Here is a 13107-nt window from a genome sequence, read left to right as displayed (position 1 = left end):
ACACCCCTGGAGCTGACTCCCCCTTCCCCCGCCCCGACACCCCTGGAGCTGAGCCTATCGCTCCTCTGGAGGCCGAAGGTGCGCCCTGCCCTGCATCCTTCCTGCCCAGGGCCGAGCGCCCCACGCCCTCTCTGGACGCTCACGCTGGGCTCTCTGGTGAAACCCTTGGCAAGGCTCATCGCCTCTTTGATTTTTGCTTTCCCTTCTGCCTTTAACCTGGGTTTAACGCTTCATTGAAGAAACTTCTTGGCCAAGAAAAACAGCAGAGCTACAGCAGTACTCATAAGACTTGGTGGGTTAAGAGCACAGACCGGTGGTTTCCAAGCTTTGCTGCACGTTAGAGTCACCTGGGAACCATTAGCAACCCTGACGCCCCAATCGCTTCCCGTTCCACATAAGTGATGTTTTAAAGTTTTAAAGATCACCAGGTGATTTCAATGTGCAGCAAAGTTTGGGAACCACAGGCACAGATTTTGTCACCACTAAGCAAGTTACTTGACCTGTCTTGCCTGGGTTAACGTGACTGTAAAATGGTAATAATAAGAGAACTTACCTCCTGGGTTATAGTAAGGATCAATGAGTTAATACATGCAGTGCACGCAGTAAGCACTATATAAGTCACTGTTATGAGTGCTTAATTCATTTAACTTCTTCATTACTTTAGAAAAGATGCCAGCTTTTAAAACATCTGTCACCTCTAGCTTACAAATGCTGTGAATATGAGGGCATCTCAATCAATTTCTAATGGAAAAGATATTAAACTTATAACTTACAGGACAAAAAAAGTCTGTTGTTATTGTGTGCTGTTGAGTGGATTCCAACTCATAGCAACCCCATGTGACAGAGTAACACTGCCTCATAGGGTTTCTTAGTCTGAAATCTTTATCGGGAGCACATTGCCAGGTCTTTTCTCCCTCGGAGTGGCTGGTGGATTCCAGACACTGACCTTTCAGTTAGCTGCGGAAGGCTTAACCATTGCTCCACCAGGGCTCCAAAAAATGTCTATAGAGTTTACCTTTTGGGTGCTGAGTAGTACCAAGCTGGCAGGTACTTGAGTTCTTACCGTATGTAAAGCATTTTTGATCATTTTAGTTTGGTGCTCTTAATGCTGTAGATGCTCTGGGAGCCACTCTTGATGGGTGTGCTTGCATGCTTGCATTTTTCTTCCTAAATAACAACTTTCTCGGAGTATAAATTACTGTATTGAAAAGAAGTTTTGGTATGGTGCCGGAATGGTCCACTTGTAGCATGAGAATGGGCACAGATAAACGTGTCTGCAAACACCCCTGCTGTCATTGCTGGTAGGAATTCCTTGATGACTTAACAGTCCATCTTCCTGGAAGTTATGCTAACTCTCCAGGTCATATGGTTGCCTTGGAGCCCATTCATACTGCTTATCTTTGCTTATAAAGGTAACTTACCCAGGAGTATAGTCTCTGAGCTGAGTGCCCAGCCCCAAGCCACTTGGGGAGACCTGGGAAACCCTAAGTTTAGGGTTTAGTTAGGGAGAGGGCTGAGGACATCTGATTAGGACGCCTTTGAAACTGACTCGAAGCTGCTGTAAACGGGCCAGTTTGGGGTTAGACATCCTGAGAGGGCTTCATTCCATTCAGGCCCCTCGTTGGCTTCCTTCTCGTATGGGCCACTGTTGGTGACAACCATTGAATGGTTAGCGTGTGCCATTCGCCTGTTTCCTGGGAAAGAAGTAACTCATCTCCAAGTGATGTCTACCAGCTGACTGGCAGCTCTAAACTCTGATGTTCACTTTATTCAGGTCTTCAATTTCCTGCATGATTTTTACTACCAAAAAACCCACTTAATCCATTTCACTGAACCCTGAGATCATCCTGTTTTACATGATTGAATATTTTGCATTGCTGAGAAAAGCTGAAATTAAACACAGCCGACATTTGTCTATTGCATGCTAAATGGAAGGCTCCGAGGGGCTCAAAGGTGAGAGATGACATGGCACCTGTCTTCCAGAACTGGTCAGTTGGACATGGGGTTCCCAGTGCCCGGAGAAGCCAGAGCAGCCGAGTTCTACAATAATCGGAAACTTCAAGTGTTGGGGCTGCCTGAGGGAGCTGATGAAAGCCTCCTGCTTTGCAGAACTGCTGGGGTGTGGTAGTGGAGTCTGCAGTCACCCAGAGCACCGTCCTCAGCTTTCCTACTTGCTCACAATTCTGAAACTCATGTAACTGGAGCTTCGATGTAGGCAAATTTACTTTTTTTTTTAAAGTAAAATAGGACTATTTTATCACCCTCACAAGCCAATGTCAGTGATACAAGCATGTCTGCTGAACGTAATGAGTTTGTACATTCGTTCAGACTTAGCAAAACTGCAGTAGTGTTAAGATCATGGTTCCTAAAGGGCAGTGTGGAGATTGCTGGTGGTCTGGAGGGGATTGTAGGTTGTCCATGGACTCGTGGCCTTTTTCATAAATTTTTGTTCATGTAACAATTGGGGCAAAATTGAGGAAAGCCTAGTAATTCCATTGTTTATACCTTAAGTGGCTGGCTGAACGAAAGGCAGCAGGACTGAGGGGGCTTGGCTCTGGGCCTCACTCAGAGATCCGTTTCTCTCAGCTAAGTGAGGTCTCAACTGCTAGCCCAAAGGTTGGCAGTTTGCACCCACCCAGAGACAGGCCTGGCGATCTACCTTCGAAGGATCACAGCCTTGAAAATCCTATGGAGCAGTTCTAACTCTGCACACATGGGGCTGCCGTGGGTCGGAATCGACGGTAACCGAAACACAAAACGAGTCCTAATTTGATCTTGATTCAGTCAGAATTCTTGAAGCTTTTTACAGGGTTCACATAGAACATCTTTTCTTTAGAGATTAGCCTGAGCCCTGAGGGAGACGTTTAGACATAAAGAACAGACTTCAAATCGACTCTGGCTTTCGATTTCTTGCCTTTAAATTGGTTGTGAGTTAAGGCCCCAGGATTGAAGATTTCAGGCATGTGAAACCCTTCAGGGAACTAAAAATCAGATGAACCGCAAGTTTGCTGTGTCCCCCAGTCTGGGGTTTCCTGTTTGTAATGCTCTGGGTTCCCGTGGTTTGGGATAGAAAACCTGTTTTTATTTCTCCTCGTAGCTAGGCAGTGGGAGTTTCCCCTTCTTAGCCACCACTGCCACCATCCCTGGCCCTGCCCAGTACCCTCAGTCTGTCCCCTCCCATAGTATGAAAACCTGCTCAGAGGAAAGGGTCTGATCTAACTTACAGTATGGTAAAGTGCTGAGGCTTCGCCTGAAATCCAGGATTACCCTTTTCAAAAGGCGAAAATCCCAATATCCAGCTCAACTTACTGAATATTTACTGAGTTGTTAGTAAGTGCCAGACATTAGGCTAGGCACGAAATGCCCTTTATCACAGAGGCTTTTTTACATTGAGAAAAAAGCTTAGGACGCCCACACGCTGAGGTTTGCCTAGTTTTTGTTAAGCAGTGTTTGTCTCTGGGTGGTGCGATTGGTTAAGCCCTCGACTACAAACTGAAAGGTTGGCAGTTTGAACCCATGCAGAGACACCTTGGAAGTAAGGCCTGGTGATCTCCTTCCAATCTGTCTTGAAAACTGTATGGAGCAGTTCTACTCGGATACACATGAGGTCACCATGAGTCAGAAATGACTCCTCGGCAGCTGTCTTTAATACACACACATATATATGTGTATGTATGTATATATGTGTGTGTGTGTGTGTGTGTGTGTGTGTATGTATATATATACATATATATAGGGCTAGGTCCTGGGGCTACAAAATTAAATCAGTTTCTGCCCTCTGGATGTCCTAGACTAGGGGTGTTGTAAAGCTGCAGAAAGAGCTGAGTGTTAAAAGATACAAGTGATGTGATCTGTGAGCCCAGGTGGGAGGTCATTAATTCTGACATGTTTACAGAAGGCTTCAAAGAGGAGGTGGCTTCTAAACCAGGCCTTGAAGAATTAGACAAAGAATGACAAAGTATTGGGCAAGGGCATTTCAGAGATGGAAGCAGTTGTGTGAGATAAAGCTGGAAAGGAAGTTTAGTGCCTGCTGACAGAGGGTCCAGAATGCTTTGCTAAATTCATTTATCAAATATTTGAGTGCTTCCTTTTACACCTGTTCCAGGTGCCAGGGCTATAGCAGAGAACAAACCAGACAGCAAGTAATGTCCCCACTCTCCTGAGCTGCCCATTCCAGGGGCAGGAGGCAGAATATCTGGGAGGTCATAAGTTCTGGGGCTAAAAATAAAGCATGATGCGGGGGGCGGCCGGGTGGTTGCTATTTTACATAGGGTGGCCCTGACTTCTTTTTAGGTTGACTGAATCTTTGAAAGGTTTTTGTGAACGGGAGAAGCATGAGCTTACCCGTATTTCTGGAAAAATAACTTGAGAGGCAGTGTGATGGGAGGATTGGTGATGGAGACGGAGATTTATTAGGAGGCTGGAATTAGGAGAAGGCGGTGCTGGCAGAAACTTAAAGGAGGGGATGGAGGTGGAAGTCGTTGATGGGATTTGTCAGCAGTGGGATATGGGAACCCAAAATGTTGAAAAATCGAGTGTGTTAAATTTGGAATAGCTTAGATAAATGACGCCTTTCCCAGCATAAAAGAATGTTAAGATAGGTTTGAGCCAAAAGGAGCAGTTGAGGGTGAATTTGTTAGGAGGTAGTAGCTTGATACCCAAGAAGCAGTTGGAAATTTAAGAAACTCTGGGGAGAGAGGTCAGAACTGAAACAGTGTACTGGGTATTAATTAGAAGAGATGGTCTAAGTTACCGTCTGCTTTCTGGAGTCCCTGCAGCTTTTGAGTCTCAGGCTTCAGAACTTGGGAGCGTATGCACTTTGTAGTGTGATTGTGCTTTGTTACCTTTATTGTGTTTTAAAAAAAGAAAAATTGAGAAACACTCGTGAAAGTATAAGAGATTGGATTTATATTCGTAAATGGAGTTTAAAGTTAGGATAATGGAGACATAAATGGTTTTTAAACTGGTTAGAACAGTTTGAAACTGGTGAACCTTAATGACAAAATATGCTCATGGCTATAGTTTTGTGGTGATTTGAAGCCGTCGTTCTCACCTTGCACAATAGCTGATGATACAGGTGAGTAGGATAGTGAGGTACACATAAATGAAATGACATCAGGGCCACCTCGTAAGGTCGAGTCAGCTAGAGAAAACAGGTCTTCTGTTCATCCGATCCTCGTAGTGTTCTGCAGACCAGTCTATCTGCTTTCCAATCTTTTTATCTAAGTCATTTTGCTTATCACTTCCATTTCTTAGTAAGATGCTCCCATCTTAGTATTTTCAACAAAGCTTGAAGAAATAAATGCGCTGTTGTCAAATTAAGGCAAGCCTTTGCAGAAATCTAAAAATAAATTATTGAACCGTTGTGATGACTTTGAGGTTTAGTGCTTCAAACTCCAAAGTGTGCATTAGTCACCATTGACAAAAAATAAGCCTGGTGGCTCACTTAAGTCTGAATGTTAATGTACTCATACAGCGGCCGTATGACTCCTGGGGGTGTATGATATAAAGAAGATTAGAAATGGGGGTGGGAACCGTTTTATAGGAACTGGCGCATTGGGGAGCCTCTGCTTTGCTTCACTGTGGCCCAATAAGGACATAGTCTCTAAACTTTGATTAAGGATGATGATAGTTGTTATACCTTTCATTTGAATTAGCTTTGTAGCTTACAGAATGCTGCCAAAGCCGTATTTGTAATTTTATTCTTGTGACAAATCTTTGTTTGAGTACACTAGTGCTGTTTTACATTCGAGAAAACTGAGATATTCCACCTAGATCAGTGTTTTCCCCCCAGTGTGTCCTGACATTTTGGGACATTAAATAGACCTTATTAGTGGGTTGTTTCCAGCAAAGGATCAGTCAGAGAAACTTAAGCAGGGTTGTCCCAAAAGAAATAGAACCAATAGGACACACACACACACACACACACACACACACACACACACACACACAGAGTTAGGTGCTGTTGAGTCGGTTCGGTTCTGACGCGTAGCAACCCTCTGTACAACAGAACAAAACAGTGCCCGGCCTTGCACCATCCTCACAGTCATTGTTATACTTGAGCCCATTGTTGCAACCACTGTCAGTCCATCTCGTTGAGGGTCTTCCTCTTTTTCGCTGACCCTCTACTTTACTAAGCATGATGTCCTTCTCTGGACTGATCCCTCCTGATAACATGTCCGAAGTATGTGAGGCGTAGTCTCGCCATCCTTGCTTCTAAGGAGCGTTCTGGTTGTACTTCTTCCAAGACAGATTTGTTCATTCTTCCGGCAGTCCATGGTATATTCAATATTCTTTGCCAGCACCACAGTTCAAAGGTGTCAGTTCTTCTTCGGTCTTCCTTATTCATTGTCCGGCTTTCACATGCACACGAGGCGATTGAAAACACCACGGCTTGGGTCGGGCGCACCTTAGTCTTCAAGGTGACGTCTTTGCTTTTTAACACACACATAAAAACATTGCTGTTGATTCCGACTCACAGTTACAGAACAGAGTAGAACTGCCCCATAGGATTTCCAAGGGCTGTAATCTTTACAGAAGCGGTCTGCTACGTCTTTCTCTAGCGGAGCCGTTAGTGGTTTTGAACCGCTGACCTTTGGGTTAGTAGTCAAACGCTTTTCCCACTGTGCCGCCAGGGCTCCTGTCTATATATGGAGATTATATATATGTAATATCTGTATATAGATGAAAAGAGATGTATACTTTTATATGTATATAGAGGGAGAGGTTGGTGGTTGATTTTAAGAATTGGCTCACACAATTGTGGGGGCTGGTAAGTTGAAATTGGAGGGCAGGTCCGTAGGCTGGAGTTGATGCTGTAGTCAGTCTTAAGGCAGAATTTCTTCTGTGGGAAAACTCAGGTTTAGCTCTTAAGGCCTTTTTTGACAAGGCCCACCTATAGTGTCCTTTATGTAAAGTCAGCTGATTTCAGATGTTAACCACATCTGCAGGATACCTTCACAGCAACCCCTGAATTACTGTTTGATTACGTAAATGGGTACTTTAGCCTCGCCAGGTGTATAAATGGCGTGGGCGCGGTGTCTGACCTCCTCTAGCTTCACAAGGGGGAAGGAGAACCAGGATCAGCAGCCTGAGGCTGATTCCTATGGGGTGGAGGTCAGACAAGCCTCCTCTCTCCGCCATCTCTACCAACTCTGACACCAACCGTCCCTCCCACAGCGCTTGCTACTTCTCTGTTGGGTTCAGTAAATCATTGCAGTGGCCGCACACAGCTCACAGACCACAGTCACGATGATGGGGGTTATTAAGGAACTAACAGTTACAATTCAGGCTGAAGAACACTCAGGGTACAGTTCTTCCATCAGGACAGCCTCTCCCCAGCCGTCCTTGCAGGCACGCCTCTCCCTGGCCTCAGTCTCTGCCCAAACGCATTAGGCTTTCTCTCTCCGTGGGCGGGAAGCCCACTGCGCTGTCTCCTGGTGCGGGGTCTCTTCTGCCACCGCTTCTCACCCTCTTCAGGGTTACAGTTTGCTCACTCTTTCTCTCCTGCTTCCCCCTCGATTCCCCACCCACCCCCGCGCCTCCTCCCCCTGCATATCCCTCCCCCCTCCTGCTTCCTCAAGCTTCTCAGCTCAGGGATCCTGGGTCCTAAGGATGTCCTCTCTGCTCCTGGCTTTCCTCCTTGCTGGCAGTAGGCTCCTCCTCTCTGCTCTGGAACTGGCTCTCTTTTAAGGCAAAACTGACCAGTCCCCTTGGTGGGCCACAGTTACCCTCTCATGCAGTCCCGCCCAATCACCTGGGTGGGAGTTAGAAGACCATGGCTAGAAAGGCCACACACTAAAGTAATTAACGACACCACACCAGGCATCCCTGGGTGGTGCAAACTAGGAACTTGTTCAGTTGTTAACTGGAAGATTGGTGGTTCAGGTTCACCTAGAGGCACCTCAGAAGAAAGGCCTGGCAGTCTACCTCCCAAAACTCATCCATTGAAAACCCTATGTGGCATAGTTCTGCTGGGGCCACGTGAGGTCGCCGTGAGTCAGAGTTGACTCGATCACAGCTGGTTTTTTGATAGCCTGGCCTAGCCAAGTTGACATATAACTGTTACAGCTACTCCTCAATTGAATTCTGGGTTTTGAGGACATGTTTCAGAAATGACTTATTTATTTTGCTTGTTGACTAGATCTGACTTTATATTTTTCCATCTTAATATCATCTTTTTCTCTACTGAATTTTCTTGATTATTTCCAGCTTCTAGCTACTTTGTTTTCTCCAATAGCTCCTGTTTTGAAGTTTGGCAGATTGAAGATTTATATACAGGAGGTGTGGTGAAAGCAAATGAATATCTAAAAGACTGTTTTTGTTGTTTAAAAAAAATTTTTTTTTTAATTGTGCTTTAGGTGAAACTTTACAGAGCAGATTAGTTTCTCATTCAACAATTTATACACAAATTGTTTTGTGACATTGGTTGCAATTGCCGTGATGTGTCAGCACTCTCCCCATCCACAGCCCAGTTCCCTGTTTCCATCTGTCCCTCTTTCCTCTCCCTTTCTGCCTTCTCATCATTGCTTTTGAGCAGGGATCATCCTTTGTCTCTTACGCATGACTGAACTAAGAAGCACATTCCTCACATGTATTCTTGTTTGTTCTGTAGACCTTTCTAATCTCTGGCTGAAGGGTGAACTTTGGGAGTGGCTTCAGTTCTGAGTTAAAAGGGTATACGGGGGCCATCGTCTTGGGGGTTCTTCTAGTCTCTGTCAGACCAGTAAGTCTGGTCTTTTTTTTTTTTCCTGTAAGTTTGAATTTTCTCCATTTTTCTGCCACTCTGTCCAGGACCCTCTTTTGTGATCCCTGTCAGAGTGGTCAATAGTGGTAGCGGGGCACCATCTAGTGCTTCTTGGCTCAGGCTGGTGGAGGCTGTGGCTCATGTGGTCCATTAGTCCTTGGACTATTCTTTCCCTTGTGTCTTTGGTTTTCTTCATTCTCCTTTGTTCTGGATGGGATGGCACCAGTAGGTGTATCTTAGATGGCCAATGGCAGGCTTTTAAGACCCCAGACGCTACTCAACAAAATTGGATGTAGAACGTTTTCTTTATGAACTTTGTATGCCAGTTGACCTAGATGACCTCCATGACCGTGGTCCCCAGCCCTCAGCCTCAGTAATTCAGTCCCTTAGGGTGTTTGGATGTGTCTTTGAAGTGTCTGTGACTTGGCCTTGGTCAGGTTGTGCTGACTTCCCCTGTATTGTGCGCTGTCCTTCACCAAAGTTAACTTATCTACTATCTAGTTAATGATTTCCCCTCCCTCATAGCCATCAAAGATTGTTTCTTTCTATTTGTAAACCTTTTCTTGAGTTTTTATAATAGTGGTCTCATACAATATTTGTCCTTTTATGATTGACTTATTTCACTCAGCATAATGCCCTCCAGATTCATCCATGTTGTGAGGTAGTTTGCAGATTCATCATTGTTCTTTCTCGTTTTGTGTGGTATCCCTTTGTATGTGTGTACCATAATTTGTTTATCCGTTTATCTGTTGATGGGCACTTAGATTGTTTCCATCTTTTTGCTATTGTGAATAATGCTGCAATGAACATGGGTGTGCATATGTCCATTTGTGTGACGGCTGTTATTTCTCTAGGATATATTCCTAGGAGTGGGATTGCTGGATCATACAGGGTTTCTATTTCTAGCTTTTTAAGGAAGTGCCATACCATTTTCCAAAATGGTTGTACCATTTTACATTCCCACCAGCAGTGCATAAGAGTTCCAGTCTCCCCACAGCCTCTCCAGCATTTGTAATTTTCTGTTTTTTTTGATTACTGCCAGTAATCTCGGGGTGAGATGGTATCTCATTGTAGTTTTGATTTGCGTCTCTCTAATGGCTAATGACTGCGAGCATTTCCTCATGTGTCTGTTAGCTGCCTGAATGTCTTCTTTGGTGAAGTGTTTGTTCATATCCTTGGCCCATTTTTTAATTGGATTGTCTGTCTTTTTATCGTTGATGTGTTACACTTTTCTATAAATTTTAGAGATCAGACCCTTGTTGTAGCCAAACATTTTTTCCGAGTCTCTAGGGTTCTATTTTTACTCTTTTGGTGAAGTCTTTTGATGAGCATAAGTATTTAATTTTTAGGAGCTCCCAGTTATCTAGTTTCTTTTCTGGTGCTTGTACATTGTTAAGTTATGGTTTGTATTCTATTTACGTCATATATTAGGGCCCCTTGCATTGTCCCTATTTTTTCTTCCATGATCTTTATAGTTTTAGATTTTGTATTTAGGTCTTTGATCCATTTTGAATTAGTTTTTGTGTATGGTATGAGGTATGGGTCCTGTTTTCATTTTTTTACGGATGGACATACAGTTGTTAAAAGATTTATGTGAAGTTTCAAACATACACAAAAATAGAACAACACAGTGTACCCCCATATATCCACTACTCAGCTGATCAGATATTGCCACATTTGCTTTGTCTCTCTGTTTATTTATAAGGCCCAGACTTGTCATTATTTCCCTCATATGTCAGTTTGCATCTCTGAAAAGATACAGTCATTGTATAATGCAGTGACAGTATCATATCTAACAAAATTAACAGTAATTCCTTGATATTACCAATTACCCAGTCCATAATCCGATTTCCCTGGTTCTTAGGAATGCCTTTTTATAGTTGATTCGTTCAAATTAGGATCAGATCAGTTCTACACTTTACAGTTGGTTGGTCAAAGACCAATTTTTAAAGCAGATAGCTGTTAAGGAGACACATGGGGAAGCTCTTAATCAACGCTTTCAACAGTTTTGTCTTCAACTTTCCATAACATTCCTTTCCCTTTTATTCAAAACTAGTTTTTATTTTTTGGCAGGGAATGGGAAGCGGGGGGAGAACCACAAACTTCATGTTATAATTGAGAAATTAAAGGTTTATTATAGACGTAAACATGTGAAATACTAACCTAGCGATTTGCTAGATCATATAATTACAGTGGTCTAGAGAGGATGTTAGGAGCCCTGGTGGCACAGTGGTTAAAAGCTCAGCTGCTAACCAAAAGGTCAGCAGTTCAAGCCCACCAGCTGCTCTGTGGGAGAAAGAATTAGCAGTCTGCCTCTGAAAAGATTACAGCCTTGGAAACCCCATGGGGCAGTTCTACCCTGCCCTGTGGGGTTGCTATGAGTCGGCATTGACTTCACAGCAACAGGTTTAGAGAGGGTCTTAGCAATTCCCTTTCAATATCCTTGTGACACCTAATCCTATGGAATTGTCCCCAATCACTAAAAATGATAGTAGAATCATTTTGCATATGAGACACTGCTGTGTATGGCTGTCCTAGGATAATTCTACCTGGGGTGTCACCATTAAGTTCCTTGGTCAAATTTTGGAGTGGAAATGATAGGGCATGGTTATCAAAATACCTTTCCGTAGCTTTTGCTTGACCTTGGTTGAACCAAATTTACTACTTTCCAAGATAAGCTAGGAAGTTTATATTGTTTCTGTGGGACACGTTAGACTTTGTAATAAAATTTTCTAGATGCCTCTGAAGAGAAGTATACAGGTTGTTTTGTATTAAAGAGATTGTGGAGTGCTTTGAACATTGTAGAGTAATTAGGATTGATGCTTTTCCTTTTTGAAGTAAATTAGGGTAATATGAAAATCTTTATATGGAACTGGTATTGCAATTTGATTTAAAAAAATTCATTTGATCAGAAGTCCCCTTCTGGTTCTCAACCAGGCATTGTTGAAAAAAAAAAAGAATCCCATATCAGGGCCTGTGTGTACAGTTCTGCATGTTGTACACTGCATACCACAGAGTTGGGGCATTCACACGAGAGGCGTCTTGTATATTCGGGTAGTTTAGGGCAGTAAAGTGTCTTAAGAAGAGCATCTGTTTCTGTTTTCACAAAGGCTTCATAGGGAATGGCAGTGGTACTGTGGCCTATGTTTCTGTTTCCATTTATAAATGAATATTTGTTGAAATAGTTAAATTAAGAAAATGTACAGTAATATTTCATTAATCTGGCAATCACTCACTTATTGTCAACCTCAATTATCTGGAACAGACTCTACATCCAAAAGAAAGTAAAAACAGGCCAATGAAGTAAAAATAAATTATACAAAGTCTAGGAATGTCTTAAGTATAACCAAAAACCAATTACCAGTTGCCATCGAGTTGATTCTGACTTGTGGTGACCCCAGGTGCGTTGGAGTAGGACTGTGCTCTGTAGGCTTTTCAGTGGCTGATTTTGGGGAAGTAGATTGCCAGGCCTTTCTTCCATCGCATCTCTAGGTGGACTTGAACCTCCAAACTTTTGGTTAGCAGCTGAGCACATTGACCATTTGCACCACCCAGGGACTTTTTTTTTGTGGTAAATATATAGCAGAATATTTGCCATTTCAACAGCCTTCATATGTTCAGTGACATTACATACATTCATCATATTGTTCAACCATCACCATTAACTGCTCTGAATTTTTGCATCCCAGGGACTCCATTTTATGTAGAGAAGAGCCTATTTGTTTATTTCTTTGGATTTTATTTATTTATTTTTATTATTATTTTTTATTGTACTTTAGATGAAGGTTTATAGAACAAATAGTTTCTCATTAAACAGTACACATAATTGTTTTATGACATTGGTTAACAGCCCCACGACATATCAACACTGTCCCTTCTTAACCATGGGTTCCCTATTACCAGCTTTCCTGTCCCCTCCTGCCTTCTAGTCCTTGTCCCTGGACTGTCGTGCCCCATTAGTCTCATTTTGTTTTGTGGGGCTGTCTAATCTTTGGCTGAAGGGTGAACCTTGGGAGTGACTTCATTACGAGCTGAAAGGGTGTCTGGGGGCCATACTCTGTCAGACCAGTAAGCCTGGTCTTTTTTTGTGAGTTAGAATTTTGTTCGACATTTTTCTCCAGCTCTGTCCAGGACCCTCTGTTGTGATCCCTGTCAGAGCAGTCAGTGGTGGTAGCTAGGCACCATCTAGTTGTCCTGGACTCAGTCTGGTGGAGGCCGTGGTAGTTGTGGTCCATTAGTCCTTTGGAGTAATCTTTTCTTGTATCTTGTTCTCTTCATTCTCCCTTGCTCCCGAAGGGGTGAGACCAGTGGAGTATCTTAGATGGCTGCTCACAGGCTTTTAAGACCCCAGACACTACTCA

The 13107-nt window shown here is 43.3% G+C and overlaps 1 protein-coding gene across 4 annotated transcripts in view; it reads left to right on the top strand.

Annotated features, from left to right (window-relative positions):
- The window catches only part of DTNBP1 (dystrobrevin binding protein 1), a 156201-nt gene that overhangs the window by 7661 nt on the left and 135433 nt on the right, over positions 1-13107 (top strand). Inside the window, exon 1 of one of the 4 annotated variants that reach the window (XM_023737474.1) lies at positions 1620-1953. The exons of 1 other annotated variant lie outside the window; for it this stretch is intronic. In XM_023737474.1, coding sequence (XP_023593242.1) covers positions 1922-1953 — 32 coding nt within the window. In that variant the 5' untranslated portion in view covers positions 1620-1921. Of the gene's footprint in view, positions 1-1619; positions 2212-13107 lie in introns of those variants that run through there. 2 more of the 4 variants (XM_023737479.1, XM_023737475.1) reach the window with 2 other exon arrangements.

This window comes from Trichechus manatus, unplaced genomic scaffold, assembly GCF_000243295.1.
Source record: "Trichechus manatus latirostris isolate Lorelei unplaced genomic scaffold, TriManLat1.0 scaffold00103, whole genome shotgun sequence".
Taxonomy (NCBI): Eukaryota; Metazoa; Chordata; class Mammalia; order Sirenia; family Trichechidae; genus Trichechus; species Trichechus manatus.
Note: the sequence above shows the minus strand (reverse complement) of the source record. Positions and strands in the feature narration are given on the sequence as shown.